The sequence below is a fragment of the Suricata suricatta genome, chromosome 6, assembly GCF_006229205.1.
Source record: "Suricata suricatta isolate VVHF042 chromosome 6, meerkat_22Aug2017_6uvM2_HiC, whole genome shotgun sequence".
In the NCBI taxonomy this organism is placed as follows: domain Eukaryota; kingdom Metazoa; phylum Chordata; class Mammalia; order Carnivora; family Herpestidae; genus Suricata; species Suricata suricatta.
Window position 1 is genome coordinate 147807964 of NC_043705.1, and position 19391 is coordinate 147827354.

Consider the following 19391-nt stretch of genomic DNA (forward strand, 5'->3'; position numbering starts at 1 on the left):
AGGCTGCGGCCCCCGCAGGGCAGGTACCCACACAGGCTGTGGCCCCTGACGGGAGGGTCTCACACAGGCTGTGGCCCCCGCAGGGCAGGTACTCACGCAGGCTTCCTGCTGCAGGTGCTGCAGGACCTTCTTGGCCGGGATGAGGAAGTCAGTGAGGCAGCGCAGCCCATCGCCACCATGGAGCCTCTCGGCCACACCAAAGAGCTGCCAGAGCACCGTGGCTGCCGTGGCCTCAAAAGGTGGGTAGAGGGAAGATAGCGTGTTCTGGATATAGGTGTCAAGGGATTCCAGATCCTGAAACGCAAGAGAGAATTGGGTAAGTTCAGACATCAATTAAGACCAGCACAGAGGAGAGTTTCACTGGCTGGCTAGGTAAGGGTCCACCTCACAGGCTCTGTCTCACGTCTCGGTATGTGAGTTGTCTCTATGGAACAGGAAGGTGCAGGCAAATCCGTAGCAGAGTGGGGAGCTCCTCCTGGAGCAGTCTGCTGGCCCTCCGCACTGCCACACAGCAGGGGCACACTGAGGAAGGGCCCACGGCTGCAGCGGCAGACCCGACCCCTGAGCCTGTGAGGGGAGCCCTAACTAACGCTTTGTAAGTGAGGCTGTTGCTGCTGTCAGCAGAGGCCCAATCACACTCCACCCCGTTGGATCCTGACATCTGCACCCGAAAGGCTGTGTTTTAGGGTTTCTGTGGGCATGTGGAATTTCTCAGGGGTCTTCCCTTTCCCTGGCACTTCTGGGTCTGAAGGGATTGGGGGAGGCCCTGTGGCAAGGACAGAGCTGGTCAGCATGTAATTTAATACTCAGAAAAGTTCATCTACAGTGAATACATTTTAATTGTACTGATACGTTTTTAAAAAGCAAAACCATTATGGCATCCTTTATCAAAAGCACAGAATTATACCCACTCAGTCATTCTGAGAACAGTATCATTGGTATCTGATTTCTTCTTTGTATTTTGATATAACAAGCTTTTATGTAAAGACAGAATGCTTTTAGTTTAAAAGATTTTTAAAGCTATGTTTAGATGTAACATTTCCTTAGGAAATACCACAAGGTTCATTTGTTTGGAAAATAAATGCAAGGCTACAAATAACAGTTAAAAGTCAAAGAGGTTAAAATTGTCAAACAGATTTTTAAAGGGACAACAGTTACTTCTGAGACTCCTCCGAGCTGCTCATGCTCCAGGACACTGAAAATAAAAGAGCGAGTGGAGTGGATACGGACCCAGGCCGTCTGTCCTGACTGAAGGGTCAAAGCCGCACCGTGACCAGGCAGGTGTGTGCTGCAGTGAATCCAGCTTCCGGAAACCCCGACCACGCCGTGTCAGCGTGGTGAGGCACTGCTTAGACATCCCCTGGAGCCCCCGTGCTGACAAGGGCTCCTCGTGTCTGTCTGTTCTCATCCCCCCATACACCTGGCTCTCCCCACCAGGCAGGGTCACTCACTCAGCAGGAATGATCTAATAGTAATTGCCTCCAAAAGATACCAAGGTGGTCAATCTAATGTCTAAAAACCCAAATCATGCCTGAGCCACCAGTAAATATCCAGCCCATAAGAAGAATGGAGGTGGTCTTGAGCCAGCGGTGGGAATCACGCTCTAGACACCATGTACCTCACAGAGATCAGAAGCAAATGCTTAATTGTGATACAAGAAACTGGCAAAGGTGGAAGGAGCCTGTCTTTAATGACCTATTTTGGAGGAAATGAAATGCAAACTTTGGATGCTCCCAAAGAGAGACGTCCCCCTGCTGCGCAGACACCCGAGTCCAGGCCCTCTCCTCCTCCGGACCCGCAGACGCATCCTCGATCCTGTGTCCAGCGGTGGTTAGTAGCCTCCCGGCAGGTCTCCCGGCCTCCGCCCCACCCCACCCACTCGTCTTCTGAAAATGCCCAATGTGAGGGAAAGAGGGGCGACACTTGCTGAGCTCTCTGGGATCTCACAGCTTCTCCAGCCCCTTCTCTGCCTTTTGATTCCTGGCATGACTGACTCAGGCCCCAACACTTGGTCCAGAGGACACCTCTTCCACCCGCTCCCACTTCCTGGGTGCCATCCCCGACCAAATCCTGGTCCAGGCAAGAGCTGCCCCAGAGAAGCTGCTTACCTGCCCAGAGGCCATCCCCCAGGTCAAGTAAGTTAAGGAAGTCTCGGGCAAGCCAGAGGGAACACATTCTCTAGCCTCTTCTTTGCTACTGTGCCCTGTCCCCCGCCTCTCTGGGCCCGTGATGACCAGGAACAGCCAGCGCATGATGGTGCACTCAGGGCCTGCCTCACGAGCTCTCCAGTCACTTTGCAGACGGTGTTCTTGGGAAGAGAGGCTCTGACGAACACGCAGACTGCATGCCCCAGCTGGACACAGCCTGAAGGGCTGTCCCAGGCACAGCACTGTGGCACGTCCACAGTACAAGCCAACCATTCCCACTTGCACACAACTCCAGCAATTTAGTATTTTCAAGACCCGCAAATTATAAGAGGGGGAGGCATACATATATGACCCTGAGAGCAGAGAGGCAGAAATTATCACACTGCAACGGAATCAAATTACCTGAATATATTCAAATTGGATTAAGAGAACATGGAAGAATATAGTATATTTTAGAAAGATTTCCATTAGAAATGTTTAAAGAAGACATTGTCTTGGTATGTTAAAGGGTAAAGTTCAAACATCTGGAATATTTACTCTATATAGTATTTTCTTCCCCGATATTTACTGGAATGAATATATGTGTATTAGAGCTGAGTGTGTGTGTGAAGGAAAACGTGTGTGCAGAGATGGGTATGTGTGTGTGTGTGTGTGTGTGTGTGTGTAAAACTATGTGTGAGACAGAAAGTTTATGTATGAGAGAAAGTATGTGTGAAAGAAAAAGTATGTGTGAGAACAGTGCGTGTGTGAGGGAAACTGTGTGAGGGAAAGTATTTGTGAGAGAGAAAGTGTCTATGTGAGGGAAAGTGTGTATGAGAGGGAAAAGTATGTGTTGGGTAAGTATATGTGTGAAGTAAAGTATTTCTGTGTGTGGGAAAGTATGTGCGAGTCAAAGTATATGAGTGAGGAAAAGTATGTGTGAGGAAGAGTGTATATGAGAACAAAAGTGCGTGTGAGGGGGGAAGTGTGTATGTGACAGGGAAAGTGTAAATGAGGAAAAGTGTGTGTGAGAGAGAAAGTGTGCATGAGTGAAAGTGTATTTGTCAGGGAAAATGTGTGAGAGAAAACTGTATGTGAAGGAAAGTGTGTGTGTGAGGGAAAATGTGCGAGGGAAAGTGTGTGTGAGAGAAAAAGTATGTGTGAGGGAAAGTTTGTGTGTGGGAAAGTGTATGTGTCAGGGAAAATGTGTGTGAGAGAAAACTGTGTGTGAAGGAAAAGTGTGCAAGAGAGAAAGTGTGTGTAAGAGGAAAAGTGTATATGTGAGAGGGAAAGTGTGTGTGAGGGAAAATGTATGTGAGAGAGAAAGTATGTATGAAGGATTATATGCAGGGACAAAGCATATGTGTCAGGGGAAGTGTGTGTGAGAGAAAACTGTGTGAAGGAAAGTGTATGTTAGAGGGAAAGCGTGTGAGGAAAAGTGTGTGTGAGAGAAAGAGAGTATGTGAGGGAAAGTGTGAAAGTGTATGTGAGAAAGTGTGTATGATAGGGAAGTGTGTGATGGGAAGTGTGTTGAGGGAAAGTGAATGTGAGAAGGAAAGTGCGTGTAAGGAAAAGTGTGTGTTGAATGCCATTGTGTGAAGGCATCTGAAGGTGTTGGGGGGAAGCCTTAGCGAGCCAAGAGCAATACTGGGGGCAAACCCTTGGAGCAGTCCTCCACCTCTGGGTGTCCAGGAGAAGGGAGCAGCCTCGAGGCCAGGGAGGATGACTGTGCAGGTACCTGTCACCAGTTCAGCGCGTGCCCGCGCTCTCCGTAAGGTGTGACTCACCCGCTCACCCATTCTGGCACATCCTCAGGGTGTGCAGAAATAGAAGGGAGGAAGGCAGACAAAAGCAGACGTCATCACTTTGTCGGTGGCTGCCTTCTTCTTACGTAATTCAGGATTCCTGTTTCAACCAAAGGCTAACTTGAAAACTAGGGCCTACGCCTGTTTACTTGATCCTAAATCTAACTGTGGCTTAGGAGACGATTTTCTGAAGATGTACGTTAGTGGACTGGTGACATAATACTGGTATAAGGCAGTTACCATTTTGCCGAACTATGAATTGGTGTGTTGTTATTTGCATTTAAACAAAAAATTTTTATGTCTGGAGAAACATTTTAGGGCTTTACTCTTCAATGAAGGATTTATTTTCCCACTTAAATTTAGGTAAACTTTTACTGAAAGAAGGGTGAATTTTAGAATCTATATACCCTTGTCTCTCACTGGGCCTGCACACCCCATGACTGAGCATGTTCCTCCCGGCACCTAGCCCATAAGAGACGACCTGGCCTCAGCAATGGCTCCTCCCTGCAACTCTCCAGGCCTCGCACGCGCTGAGGATAAGACCGAAGCTGGGGACCCACAGGCCCGTCGGGGCCCACCCCGTGTGGGCCCGTCTCAGGGACGCTGGAAAGACAGCTGTCTGCTGGGTTCTAAAATGTGCATCAGCTGGAAATGGTGTGCTTCATCCTCCCACAGGGCAGGTAACGTGCTAAATGTCAAAGCCAAGGTCATTCCCATTTCAAGGACTGTGCTGAGCTAAAGAAGACCAGCTGATGAATAAGGCAAGGAAACAGCAATAGCTCCCCATCCAGTGCCTGGCAGGCCAGAGGGAGTGGGCTGAGGCTGGCCTGGCGAAAACTGCCCATCAGTGCTCGCGTTTTCACTCAAATGTAACATCCCTAAAGATGACCGAAGGCACAAAGTTGTGGGAGCGGTTGTTGGCAGGGTGGGTAGGCCTGGACATCAGGATTCTTTTACCTGTCCAGAGGATCTGCAGGGCTTACTGTGGGGACCACTGCTGTCTCTTAGGAAAGGGCACCCCAAGATGAGACACTGCTAGATAGTTAGGTCCCTGAGCTGGCAGTGCACAAACTGGGCTCCCAGACCTTCACCCCGCCCTTCCTGCACAGTTGTAAGCTGGGGCTGACCCTTCTCATGTCCCAGCAGGAACAGAAAGTACAGGAACATCGACGACTTCAGCACACCCACATCAGAGGCACCTTCCTTGCAGCTCCTCCCAATGACCAAAGAAGCCCGCTGTCCAATCTTGTGGGTGATCCCTCTACGTCTGGGCCCCTGCACCCTGGGGACAGTAGGGCCTGTGTAGGAAGACAGGATCGCAGGACATCTGGGATGAGGTCTTAGGTCGGGTTAGGAGAGGACTAAGCAGCTGCAGTAAGGCAACACCGCCCTCTCTGCCAGCCACTGTCCAGGCTGGGGGCTTCTCTGGGACCCAGTCACGCCGTCTCATTCTGAAACTTGACGGGACACTGATGTTGGTGCAAGCAGCAAGAGAAGGGGGGCTGGGGCATCATCCCAAGGCAAGGCTGAGGCGCATGGCTGGGGCGGGGCGGTGGTCACAGAAGCCCTTCATCTGGTGTGGGAGTTCATCTCCTTCTGCAGCCCTGTGACCAGCTCCTAGTGAGACCCCGGAGGCTGGAGCCTGGGGCGGGCCCATACAGCGTGAGGGACAGAGGGGTGCACTCACCCACGCACTTCTACCCAGAAGGTCAGGGCAGCCTTTATATTTACCACTATGACCTTTGCCTCGGGTCAGATTTTATAAACAAAAGTCAGCATATACGATCAGCAGGAAGTCCCCACCCTGGGACCCTGAGGTTGTTCCCACAGCCTCCCTTCAAACAGGGGCTGAGGACAGGAGGGGCGTCCACGTCAGGCCCAGCGCTGCCCCACTTTCCATCAATAGCCGCTTTCTCAGCCCTGTGGGGGCTGGGTGTGAAACCCACACTCCCCAGGAGGCTTGCTCTGAGCAGCCGACCTGGTTACAGCCACTCAGATGCCCTTCCTGAAGGGCTCTGATGGCCATCTCAGTTTCCTGTGTGCACACACCCAGGAACCACTTTTGAGTCAAAGAAAACACGTCTAGAAAGCCTAGCCCTCTGCTCTGGCCTGATGTGCCAGCCTGTCTACATCTAGTCTGTCTACATCTCTATATGGTCAGCATCTCAGGCTGACTCTCCACCTGGTCCCACTGGTGACCCAGCCACCACCTTTTGGGCCCTTCCTGGGCCCAGGCAGCTGTGTCTGACACCTGAGGGTGGGGGCTTCTCTGACCAGCGCTCCCCAGGCTCTGGTCCCTGGGCTACTGCAGCTCACTTCACACCCCCCCTCAGACACTCCTCGGCCCTCCTAACTAAGGTAAGGCTTCTTTCTCAAGTGCAGACCTGCTTACTTAGCACTTAGCTGCTCTCTGGTTGTGCATCTCCAAAATGGGTCTGCTTCTGGGCTGTGCACCATGTGGCTCTTTCCCTGCACATTCGTGGAGTTAAGTTACATCATGACATGTCTACAGGATCTTTAGAAGGGAGAGGCAGGGAAGTATTTGGCCAAATGTTCACCACAAATATACCTGGGCTCTAAAATCCCGTTTCATTTATGGAGGAAAGATTCCTCTGAGGAACACTTGGCCTCCACAATGCTGGACATATTTCAGCCCGTCCGCATTTCAGTAAGGCATTGAATTGACATAAAACAGAGCAACCTTTCTGTGGTGAGCTGTTGTTCACAGAATCCCTGCCTCCCTGGGGAGGATGGCACATCCCTGTGCGTTGGCATCAGGCACAGCCACATGACAAAGAAATGCGGCAGCAGTGGCAGATGTGGGTTTTGACAGAGGCTTTGTGAGCCAGCAAGTGTTCCAATATACTACCTTTCCCTCCGCCACAAGCGGGTAGCACCGCAGAGCGGCCGTCCCAAGAGCCTGGACTCCAGAGCAAAACGATGTGATGACCGTGACGGGCATAGGGCCTGAGCAAGTCATTGCGGTGCTGAGGACCGAGATGTGGGGGGCCGTTGGTTATGTGGCATAACCTGCACATCCTGACTGACACTCCCCGGGACCTGGTCCCTCGGGGACCCAGAGGACACCTAACTCAGAGACTTCACCTCTGCAGGACAGCCACAGCACACACGTTGGCATGGGTTCCCACCTCTACCCAGGAGCACTCCTGGACAGGTGTCCTGTAGGGCACCTGGAGGAACTGGGCTGCCTGCAGACATGTCGGTGCCCCTGCGCTGGGGCTGGTTCTGAGAGGCTTCCCAGGGAGACCACGCCCCACAGGGTGGGAATGAGCAGCAGAACCTTGGGACTCCATCTCCACTCCGTCGACATGGCGCCTCCAGCCGGGGAGGTGCATTTGGTAGACTCAATCTCAGCTGTATCTCCAGGAGTGTTCCAGGCTGAGAGTGTTCCAGAAGCATCTCAAATCTGAGCAGTAGCATCCACAGCCTCTGCTTTGCCTAGGTGTCAACATTTTTCCAGTTTTCAGGGAGAAAAGAAAACTAGAATGCCAAACAAAGTCACTATTTCAGGGTTCAAGCTTCAGAGCTGTCCCTTGTATAACTGGCCCAGGAGGTGAATCCAAAAAAGACCAGTTCCAAACACAGCCCTGAAAATGTCTTCTGCAAATTTACACACACCTTACCAAACAAACATGAAACACAGTTGCCTGACTTCAGCAACTCTGAAGCTGGAGTTCACTGCCATCAGACAGTCTCTGCAGGCCGGCAGGCTGGGATGGCTCCCCTTCGTAATTCTAGGCTCAGAACCATGCTCGGATCACTGCCAGGCTGGCTGCAGCGCCCCTCCCTTTCTTTCCTCCCCTCAGATGCCCAATCCCCCTGGAGCAAGAACTTTCCAGGTACCACTTCCTTCTCATCCCAGCTTCCCAGACTAATGCAGCATGTGTAAGAACTTACTGATATGGAACTGACAGGTGCTATCAGTGAAAGGCTATTCCGAAGGAAGAAGCCTGGTGGACCCTCCCTCCCACACCTGCTCACTGTGCCACCAGCTGAGGCAGCTCTGCGTGCCTCTAGGTCCCTGCCTGTGTCAGAGATGGGGCAGACCTGTGCTCCCTGCTCGCTCTCTACTATGGGCCATGATTTCCTCAACTGTTACATGGGAGAAGCTCTCAGGTGGCTGAGGACTGAGGGCAGGGACCTCAGGAGAGGACCTGGCCCATGACAGCTGCATGTCCACCAGGGCTTGCCGGGGGCTCTCTTCCTGAGGATGAGCCACAGGCAGCTACGTCCTGCCCAGTTGAAACATGCCCCCTTCAGCCCTCTGGCTGGAATGTGCCCAGCTCAGAAGCTAGAGTCCTTTTTTCAACATGATCCCTTTTCATTCCAGAAGGATCTCAGTCTCCATTTTAATCATGTTGAGAGGCACTTGCTTTCCTGTATAGGGCTTGACATTAAACGATCACAAAGAGAACCAATCCTATGTGATGAAAGATACACAAACATAACTTCTCAAATATTTCCACAACCAGTCCTCCCCAGAAGGAAACCGAGGCAGCAGCAGGATAACAGAGGCATCATGCCCACCCCTGCCCCCAGCTGCTGGGGCCAGGTGGGGGCCAGACCATTTCCCTTCCTCTTTCGTGGAGCGGCCTCCGAACCAGGGCCCAGGAGTGCTGTGCACCTTGGCTTCCAGGCAGCCAGCAGGCCTTTGAACACCTGCCTGCTGTGCGGCTGCCAAACCTCCACACTGTAAACTCAGAATGGGTAAAGAGATGGCACTCCGCAGCGTACACCACGTTCGCACATGTGACTCCATGACCAGCATAACTACCCAAGTCCTGAAAGTCGACGTTAACTATGCACTTTCGTCACTAGGCATTCCACCCCACCTCTGGGGGCCTTCTGTCAGAATTAGCCTTGAACTGATAAGGTTTTATCTTCCAGTGAATCTCGCTCAACCAGAGACACTCAGAATCTTCCACTGCGGGTTCTTTGGAAACCGCCTCTTCAGCCTAGAAACACCAGGTGGAGCATCCAGGATCTCACGTGCAGGTGTGGGGACATCCTGGTGTGACCCTAGCTCCTGTCCCTGCTGGTTTCCATGCAACACTCACGGGGCAGCAAACCATGACCCCAGCGGTTGGGAAAACAACAAAAGAAGAATACTACTAATTCAGACATGTGGAAACTATATGACATTCACATTTCAGTGCCCATAAATAAAGTTTTATTGGCACACAGACACCCGCATTCCATGCACTGCCTGTGACTGCTTCGGTGCTACGAAGGCAGAACTGAGAGAATGGTTCTTCGAAGCCTCTAGGCTTACTGTCTGGCTCTTCACAGAAAATTGGCTGACTCACCCTTAAGGAAGGAAGTCCTGCAAGGCAGCCACGGGGCATGAGTGGGTGGATGAAGGGGCAGCCGCCACCCTCCTGCCCTGTCTGCTGCCCCATGAGTTGCATGGACCCTGGCTCTAGAGCAGCTACATTTCTGGATGACGATACTGGATGGGTGGGGGCTTGACTGACATCACCATTTTCTGGTTCAACACCTAAGTTCCAACTAACTGCCAGTGATTTCTTTCAGGAACAGCTTTATTCCATGTGTGCTTTGAGGGCAGCCATCAATGCGATTGACTGACTGAGGGTGGCACCCAGTGGCTCTATCCCTAGGGGTGTTATTAATTTCTCCTCATGGTTGAGTGCATTAAAAAAGCAGTCATTTAAAGTCCTCATTATCCTTCTTTGCATTTAGTAGCCTAATGTTCAACAAGAAAACTCCCAAACTAGGGAGCTGTGAAAGTCCTGGAATACACCTTTCATGCCAGCATCCATCAGGTGATTACAGGTGCACATGGGAAGCTCAGGCACAGTCCTTGCCACGAGCCACACGTTCACCTGGCCGTTGCTAGGACAGAAGCAGCTGCAGACACGAGGTCCCAGCCCGCGGCCTGCCCTGGCTCGGAAGCCCATCATGCCCACAGCAACCCTGCTCTGCGGCTCCCCTGCTGACCCGCAGCGATTGCACAGACAGGTATGGTCCCGCCCTCAGCACAGAGCGGAAGCAAACCTATCAGAGAAGCAGAAAGAAGGATGGGCAGGAGGGAGATGGCGGGGGGGGGGGGTAGGTTGAGAAACAGACCCTAGGAGGGGATGGAGGTGCCCCTGTGGATGTGCTGGTAAAGAGGAGTTGTTGCTGGCCAGGCAGTGAGCTGCATCCTGGGGCCCAAGACCAGAGCAGGTCAGGGGGACACCAGCTGTAAACATCACCGGGGTTCCACATTGACTGTGGTACCGCTCAAAGTCCCCGAGATTTCTACACATCTAGTTTCTTCATTTGTAAACCAGGAAGAATACCATAAATCTACTTCCTCAATCATTCCACAAAGGTAACAACATATTGTATCTTAAAAGAACATTAAAGCTTTTTACTTTTTAATATAAAATGCAAACTGACAATGAAATGTTGGCTCTTGAGACATTTTGACTGAATTTAATTCTTTGAAGGCACTTGATGAAGTGTACAAGAGCAACATTGACCTCAATCAAGGGAGGCTGGCTCCCCCATGCTGGAACGTGACTTCAGCTGGAAGAAGGGGTTTTGCTCACTCTAACTGTGGCAAGACCAGAAAAGATTATGACAACCTGAAAACGTTCAGCAGTCTTAATTACTACACCAAACCTGACTTTGCCACACTGAGCCCTGCATTGGGCCCTGGTAGAGCAGGAGGGGGCTGCGTACAAGGCACATGCGGACAGGCCCGAACCCTCATTTGCAGTTCTTTAGGGGGGTGGCTGATAATAGCCATTTTTTCTGGCTTAATTTACCTTGAAAAAGCTTTGGCAGAAAAGAAAAGTTTACTCAAAATGTGTCAGCTCAACCAGATATGTGGCTCTTCTCGTATAAAGAGAAAAACAAGTCTTCCAAGTTTTGTGCTGTCCTCTGTTATTCACATTACTCTTAAATTGAGCCAAACAAACCACCTGAAAAACCACAGTAAGTTCTCTTTTGTCTGCGTCCAGCTGCCTTGCCAGCAGCTGCCTGGCATCCCATCTTCGGGTAGCATACTTGGCCTCCCCACACCTTTCTCACGCACATTTCCAACAGAGAAACCACGAATACTCTAGAGGGAGGAGGGAAACTAATTTGTCTGAGTTGTAGATGTGAGAGCAGACTCCACTTGTATCACCAACTACATGTGTTTTTCTTAATACTTTCCGATAACATTCCAATACAAGTAAAGAAGGAGGAGACACAGACATGGTAGGTGGGAGTGTGCCATTGCATATTTGCACCAGTATTTTACAAATGCTACCCCAACATCTCCCCAAAGCATCCTGGGAGCAGGCGCTCAGCCACAGCTGTGATGAAAGCTGGGAATCAGCCTGAGCTCTTCAAAACGCGAGCACCGGCACCCTAGAAAAGTCTCTCTCAGATGGTCAGTGTTTCTCAGCTTGAAGGCAGCTGGCATCCAGCTACCTAAAATCATCTGATTTCACCATTAAGGTGACAAGGCTCCAATGAGGTGTTAATGGAAAACCACAGATACACTTTTAAGTAACAAACCATTCCTGCTGTACTTTTCCTGAAGGACTTTGTGATGTAGACAGTCTTTAGTCTGCCTGGGACAGGTGCTGCCTGCCAGCACTGGGCCGAGGTTGTTCGGTAATCGGTGCCGGGGCTGGGCCGAAGCATCTCTGTCTGTCCCACAGGAAGGTGGGGTGAAGGCTGCAAGTCTGCAGAAGTTCTGGCTAGGAAGGCTCCACAGGAACATATGATCAGGCCATACTGGTGTGCAGGAAGGTAAGGTAACTGGGAGTTTGGTTAAGCACAATTTATCATTTTTTAAGGGGAAAATGTGAACTCTGTATACATGATAACAACACAGACAAGTTATTCTAATGAGAAACCTGTGATCAACAGACCTGGTACTAAATCACACTTCTCAGTCTCCCTGCCTCGGGAAGTCACTGCTGAACTGGCCCACAAAGCACAGTGGCCCCAAACAAAGGCATGCCTGGCAGGTGTGGCTGTACCTGACATGGACAGGTCCCTGAGGTTTCCAACGTAGGTGCCCGAGAGAGGGTAGAGAAAAACGCACTGGACAAGACAGCTGGGGATCTTGGGTCCAAAGATAAGGAGCCCAAAACCACACTCAGAATGGGCACTGCAGGAGGCTTACCAATTCTTGGAATCCAGAACAGAGGGAGCCCTTGGAGCATGAAAGAAAAATACAGGATAGCAGAAAGGAGGTGCTCATGCACACTGGAAAACCACTGACAGAGGTGTGACTCTCAGTGGTGGCCTGGCCCAGCGCATAGGAGCCTGGACCTGGGAAGGCCATACTGAGTGAGCAGGTGCAGAAGGACAGAGTGCATCCACCCCTGCTGGCTGGGCACCGGTTGGCTCCACAGGGCAGTTCTGCTACTGACCTCTGTAGCCAGCGTATCTGCATAGTCTGGCTCGAAGGTACTCACAGTGAGAATTAGAGCACCCAGTCTATGATCAATCCCCACCCACAGTGGGGACCTACCCCTGTTGTTTAGAGTGTTGTTACCAGAAGGCAATGACACCCAAGTTAGGCTGGCAACCCCAACCATCATTTCCCGGACAGCTAGAGTTCTCAGCTATGGTCCTGGCATTACCTTTCTTCTCCCCTTCTCCCCTCAAAGTGGTTCAATTTGAATAGGTGACGTGGCCATTGGTCCTGATGAAGGAACCCCTTGTTTCTTTGGTCTCTTCTCTCCTTGTTTGTCCCCTCTCTCTCTCTCTCTCTCTCTCTCTCTCTCTCTCTCTCTTTTTAAGTTTATCTATTTATTTTGAAAGAGAGAGAGAGAGAGCAGTGCTCACAGAGAGGTGCCTGGTTGGCTCACTCGGTAAAGTGTCTGACTTTTGGTTTTGGCGTAGGCCAAATCTCATGATTCCTAAGTTTGAGCCTCAGGTTGGGTTCTGAGCTGCTGGTTGCAGAGCCTGCTTTGGATTCTCTCTCTCTCTTCCTCTCTCTGCCCCTCCCCAATGCTTGCTTGTGCTCTTTCTTGAAAAAAAAAAAAAAAGATGCTCCCAGAGGCACCCACTGTCCTCTCACCAAAGTGCATTCATTGAGTCCCTACCATGTGCAAAACACTGTGAAGGGCACAAAGATTAACGTCCTGGCTGACAGCCAGCAGGGGCTATAAGACAAAACCGTGATGTTAAGGGGAAAGAACATTACAGGAAGGGAAGCAAGCACTTCTTGCACATCTAATTTTACACCCAACAACGACAACGCGACAAACATTGGCATGTGGGTGTTAGTGTCGGGCACTACTGAAGTGTTTTACGTGGATTAACCTCATATAGATCTTCTCATATTGACTATTTTTCTCTAGTCAGTTACATTTTGAAGTCTTAAAAAGTAGTTTTAAATTTCTGCACATTTCCTACTAATTTTATATGTTTGCCTTTGATACAAACATTTTTTATTAAAAAGGTCATTTCTCATTTCAAAACTTACATTCTTAAGATACATTCTCATACACCATACTGACATTTAAAAGCAGAGTTATAGGGGCACCTGAGTGGCTCAGCTGGTTGAGCATCTGACTTTGGTTTAGGTCATGATCTCACAGTTTGTGAGTTAAAGCCCCACATTGGGCTTTCTGCTGTCAGCACAGAACCTGCTTCGGATCCATCTTCCTCTCTCACTGCCCCTCCCTAGCTCACATGCATATGCGCACTCTCTCACAAAAATAAACATCAAAAAATACATATATAAAAGCAGAGTTATAAAACTCATTCCAAATCCTCAAAAAGTACTAGAAAACCAAATTTAACAGCATTACTAAAAGGATTATTCACCATGAAATCATCCTAGGAATGTGAGTGGGGTTCAATAATTAATCAATATAAAACACCACAGCAATAAAATGAAGGGAAAAGCCTATGACCATCTTAAATGAGACAGAAAAAACATTTTACAACATCTAACACCCTTTCATATCAAAACATCCAGAAAACTAGGAGTAGAAATGACCTTGCTCAACATGATAGAAGGCACCTATAAAAATCCATAGCTAACTTCAAAGGTGAAATACTGAAAGCTTTTCCCTTGAAATCAAAGGAGGGAGGCCCACTTCCCCACTGGTGTGTAACACGGTCCTGGAAGTCCTAGCCAGAGCAGTTAGGCAAGAAAAAGAAATTAAAGGCATACAAACTAAAAATAAAGACGTAAAATGATCTCTATTTGCAGATGACACAATTCTATATATAGCAAATCCCAAAGAATCCATAAAAAAGCTACCTAAATAAAGCTAATAAATGGGTTCAGCAAAGTCACAGGGTACAAGATCAATATGCAAAAATCAATGTGTTTCTACACATTAGCAATGAACAATAAAAAAAATGAAAGAAAATAATTCCAGTATATAACCCAAAAAGAGTAAAATACCAGATTCATTTTTTTTTGATTTTGTTATTTTCTTCATCATGATAAGTGTGCTCTTTAATCCCTATTCCCTACTTTCTAGCCACCCACTTCCTCTCTGGTAACCATCCATTTGTTCTTTAAAGTTAAGAGTCTGTGTTTTTGTCTCCTCTCGCTTTCTTTTTTTCCCTTTGCTCATTTGTTTCTTAAATTCCACATGAGTGAGATCATATGGTATTTGTCTTTCTCTGACTTATTTTGCTTAGCATTATTCTCTCTAGCTCACTCCACATCATTGCAAATGGCAAGATTCCATAATTTTTTATGGCTAATCTTCCATTGTGTATACATACTGCATATTCTTTATCCATTCATCAACTGATGGACACTTGGGCTGCTTCCATAGTTTGGCTATTGTAGACAATGCTGCACATATCTGTTTGAATTAATGTTTCCATTTGGGGGGAGTAAACAGTAGTGCAATGAATGGATCATAGGGTAGTTTCACTTTTAATTTTCTGAGGAACCTCCATGCTGTTTCCCACAGTGGCTGCACCAGTGTGCATTCCCACCAACAACGCAAGAGGGCTTCCCTTTCTCCACATCTTCATCGACCTTGTTTTTTGTGTTGCTGATTTTAGCCTTTGACAGGTGTGAGGTGATATCTCATTGCAGTTTTGATCTCTATTTCCCTGATGATGAGTGATGTTGAGCATCTTTTCATGTGTGTGTTGGCTATCTGTATGTCTTCTTTGGTGAAATATCTGTTTATGTCTTTTGCCCATTTTGGTTTTTGGGTGTAGAGTTGTAGAAGTTCTGTATATATTTTGGATACTAAACCTTTATCGAATATGACATTTACAGGTCTCCCACTCAGTGGGTTGCCTTTTAGTTTTGCTGATTGTTTTTTTTTTTTTTTTTTTTTTGCTGTGCACAACCTTCTTATTTTGATGTAATTCCAATAGCTTATTTTAGGTTTTATTTCCTTTGCATCAGGAGACATATCTAGAAAAATGCTGCTATGGTCAATGTCAGAAACATTAATGCCTGTGCTCTCTTCTTGGACTTCTATTGTTTCAGGTCTCATGTTTAAGTCTTTAATCTATCTTGAGTGTGTTTTTGTGTATGGTGAAAGAAAGGGGTCCAGTTTCATTCTTTTTTATGTAGCTGTCCAGTTTTCCCAATACCATTTGTTGAAAAGATTGTCTTTTCCCCATTGTACATTCATTCCTCCTTTGTGGAAGATAAGTTGGCCACATAATTGTGGGTTTATTGTTGGTTTATTTCTGGGTTTTCTATTCTATTCCACTGATCTGTGTGTCTGTTTTTATGCCAGTACCTCACTGTTTTAATTACTGCTTTGTAATATAACTTGAAATCTGGAAATTTATGTGTCCAGATTTCTTTCTCTTTTCCTTAACTTTTTTTAAGGTTTATTCATTTTTCAGAGACAGAGAGAGACACAGAGCATGAGGGGGAGAGGGGCCAAGAGAGAGGGAGACATAGAATCTGAAGCAGGCTCCAGGCTCTGTGCTGACAGCTCAGAGGGGCTCAAATTCTCAGACCGTGAGATCACGAGCTGAAGTTGAAGAGGGACGCTTAACTGACTGAGCCACCCAAGCACCCCATTTTCTTTTTCAAGATTGCTTTGGCTATTTGAGGTCTTTTGTGGTTCCATACAAATTTTAGGGTTGCTTGTTCTGTGAAAAATGGTGTTGGTCTTTAGACAGGGATTATATTAAATCTGTAGATTGCTTTGGGTAGTATAGACAGGTAATAGTATTTGTTCTTCCAATCCATGAGCATGGGATGTCTTTCCATTTTTTGGTGTCATCTTTAATTTATTTCATCAATGTTTTGTAGGTTTAAAAATTTTTTTAATGTTTTTATTTATTTTTGAGACAGAGAGAGAGACAGCGTGAGTAGGGGAGGGTCAGAGAGAGGGGGAGACACAGGATCTGAAGACAGGCTCCAGACTCTGAGCTAGCTGTCAGCGCAGAGCCTGACATGGGGCTCAAATCCACGAGCCACGAGATCATGACCTGAGCCAAAGTCAAGCACTTAGCCAGCTGAGCCATCCAGGAGCCCCATGTTTTGTAGTTTTCAAAGTATAGGTCTTTCACCTCATTGGTTAAGTTCATTCCTAGGTATTTTATTATTTTTGGCACAATTACAAATGAGATTGTTTCTTTTCCCCCCTAAGTTTACTTACTTATTTTGAGAGAGAGACAGAGACAGAGAGAACACAAATAGAGGAGGGGCAGAGAGAAAGTGAGAGAGAGAGAGTATCCCAAGCAGGCTCTGCACTGTCAGCATGGAGCCTGATGTGGGGCTTAAACTCACTAACTGCGAGATCACGAGCTGGGCCAAAATCAAGAGTCAGATGCTAAACCAACGGAACCACCCTGGCACCCCAAATGGGATTGTTTTCTTAATTTCACTATTTGCTGCTTCATTATTAGTATATAGAAGTACAACAGATTTCTGTACCTTGATTTTGTATCCTATGACCTTACTGAATTCATTTATCAGTTTTAGTCGTTTTTTTTTTGGTGGAGTCTTTAGGGTTTCTGTATATAGCATAGCAGATCTTCCGCAAATAATGAGAACTTTACAACTTTCTTATCAATTTGGATGCCTTTTATGTCTTCATGTTGTCTGGCTGCTGTGACTAGGATTTCCAGTACTGTGTTGAATAACAGTGGTGACTGTTAACTAGGATATATCTAACCAAGGAGATGAAAGATTTGAACACTGAAAGCTACAAAGCATGCTGGGAGAAATTAAAGACACCTAAAGAAATAGAAAAACACCCCAGGTTTATGGATCAGAAGACCTTATATTGTTAAGATGTTAATACTTTTCAAACCAATCTACAAACTCAATGCAATTTCTCTCAAATTTGCAATGGCCTTTTTTCCCAGAAATGGCAAAGACAATCCTCAAATTCAAATGGAATTTCAATGGGCCCTGAATAGCCAAAGCAATCCTGAACAGAGTTGGGGGACTCACACTTCTTGATTTCAAAACCCCACTATAAAGCTACAATCATCAAAACAGTGTGATTCTGGCATAAAGACAGACACACAGAACAACAGAAAAGGACTGAAGATCCAGAAATAAACCTGTACAACTATGACCAGTTGACTTTCAACCTGGGTTCCAAGACTATTTAAAAAGGAGAAAATAATTTCTTCAACAAATGATCCTGGAAAAAGCGGATGTCCCCATACAAACAAATGAAGTTGGACCCTTACCTCACACCATACACAAAAATTAACTAAAATGGATCAATGAGGAATGCCTGGGTGGCTCAGTCGGTTAAGTGTCTGACTTTGGCTATGGTCATGTTCTCACAGTCTGTGGGTTCAAGCCTGTGTAGGGCTCTGTGCTGACAGCTAGCTCATGCCATCTCTCTCTCTCTGTCTCAAAAATAAATAAAAACATTAAAAAAATTTTTTTAAACTAAAATGAATCAATGACCTAAATATAAGCACTAAAATCAGAAAACTCTTAAAACATAGACATAAATCTTCATCATCTTGCAGATGGTAATGATTTCTTAGATACCAAAAGCACAAGCAACAAGAGAAAAATTATATAAACTGAACCTCCTTTAAAAAAAAAAGCTTTGGGGCACCTGGGGGGCTCAGTCAGTTAAGCCTCTGACTTCTGCTTAGGTCATGATCTCAAGGTTCACGGGTTCAAGCCCCACATTGGGCTTTGTGCTGATAGCTCAGAGCCTGGAGACTGCTTTGGATTCGGTATCTCCTTCTCTCTCTGCCCCTTCCTTGCTTGTTCTCTCTCTCTCTAATAAATAAATGTTAAAAAAAAAAAAACTTTGTCCATCAAAGGACTTTATCAAGAAAGTAAAGGGACAATCAATAGATAGAACAAAATATTTGCAAATCATATATCTGATAAGAGTTTAATATCCAGAATATATAAAGAACTCTTAGAACACAATAACAAAAAATAAACAACACAACTTAAAAACGGGCAAAAGACTTGAATATGCTTTTTTTTTCAACAAGCCTATAAAAAGTTTTCAACATCAGTAGTCAGTAGAGCAATGAAAACCAAAACTACAATGAAATGTCACTTCATAGTCATTAGGATGATTATAATAATATAAAAATAAAGAAAATACCTGTTGGTAAGGCTGTGAAGAAATGAATTCTCAATATTACTGGTTGATATGTAAAATGGTTCAGCTACTGTTGAAAACATTTCAGTGGTTCATCAAAGAGTAAAAGATAGAATTACCATATGAGCCCTAGGTATATACTCAAAGAAATGAAAATATCTTCCATACAAAAACTTGCAAACACATGTTCAGAGCAGCACTAATTGCAAAAGCCAGAAAATGGGAACAGTATAAATGTCCATCAATAGAGAAATGGATAAACAAATTGTGGTATATCCACACAGCAGAATACTATTCAGTCTTAAAAAGCAAGAAAAATCTGACATATACTACAATATGGATAAATTCTTGAGGATTTTATTCTAAGTAAATAAGCCAATCACAAAAAAGACAAATACTGTATAATTCTAACTATATAAGGTCCTTAGTGTAGTCACAACCATGAGGACAGAATGCAAACTGTGGCAGCCAGGGGCTGGGGGTGGCGGGAGAATGGGAGCCACTGTTCAATAGTGACAGAGTTTCAGATTCACAGGATGGAAGGATTGTGAGGGTGGACAGTTTGTACGTATAATTTGTATGTTATATGTATTTAAGGACAATAAAAAAGACCTAGGATTCCATTTATATGAAATATTCAGAGTAGACAAATCTAGAGACAGAAAGAAGACTAGCAGTTCCAGAGGGTGGGAGAGGCTGGAACGGGGAGAAACGGTCACACGGGTGGGGGTCTCACTTGGGGTATGGAGATGATCTGGAGCTAGGGGGAGGCAGTGGATGCACAGCACTGGGAATGCGCTAAGCGCCACTGAACTGTTTGCTCTGACACAGTTCATTTTATGTGAACTTCACTTCAAAATAGTATTAAAAAAAATTGGTTCCAGAACTTTTCAGAAACGGTGCTAGTTTCTGCTCTCTTCATTTGTTGCTGTGGTCGCCCCACT

At 46.6% G+C, this 19391-nt stretch overlaps 1 protein-coding gene across 1 annotated transcript in view; it reads right to left on the reverse strand.

The window, feature by feature from the left end:
• Positions 1–19391, reverse strand: part of PLEKHG4B (pleckstrin homology and RhoGEF domain containing G4B) — a 78038-nt gene that overhangs the window by 54492 nt on the left and 4155 nt on the right. The window contains exon 2 of the mRNA XM_029941136.1: positions 97–294. Coding sequence (XP_029796996.1) covers positions 97–294 — 198 coding nt within the window. The remainder of the gene's footprint in view (positions 1–96; positions 295–19391) is intronic.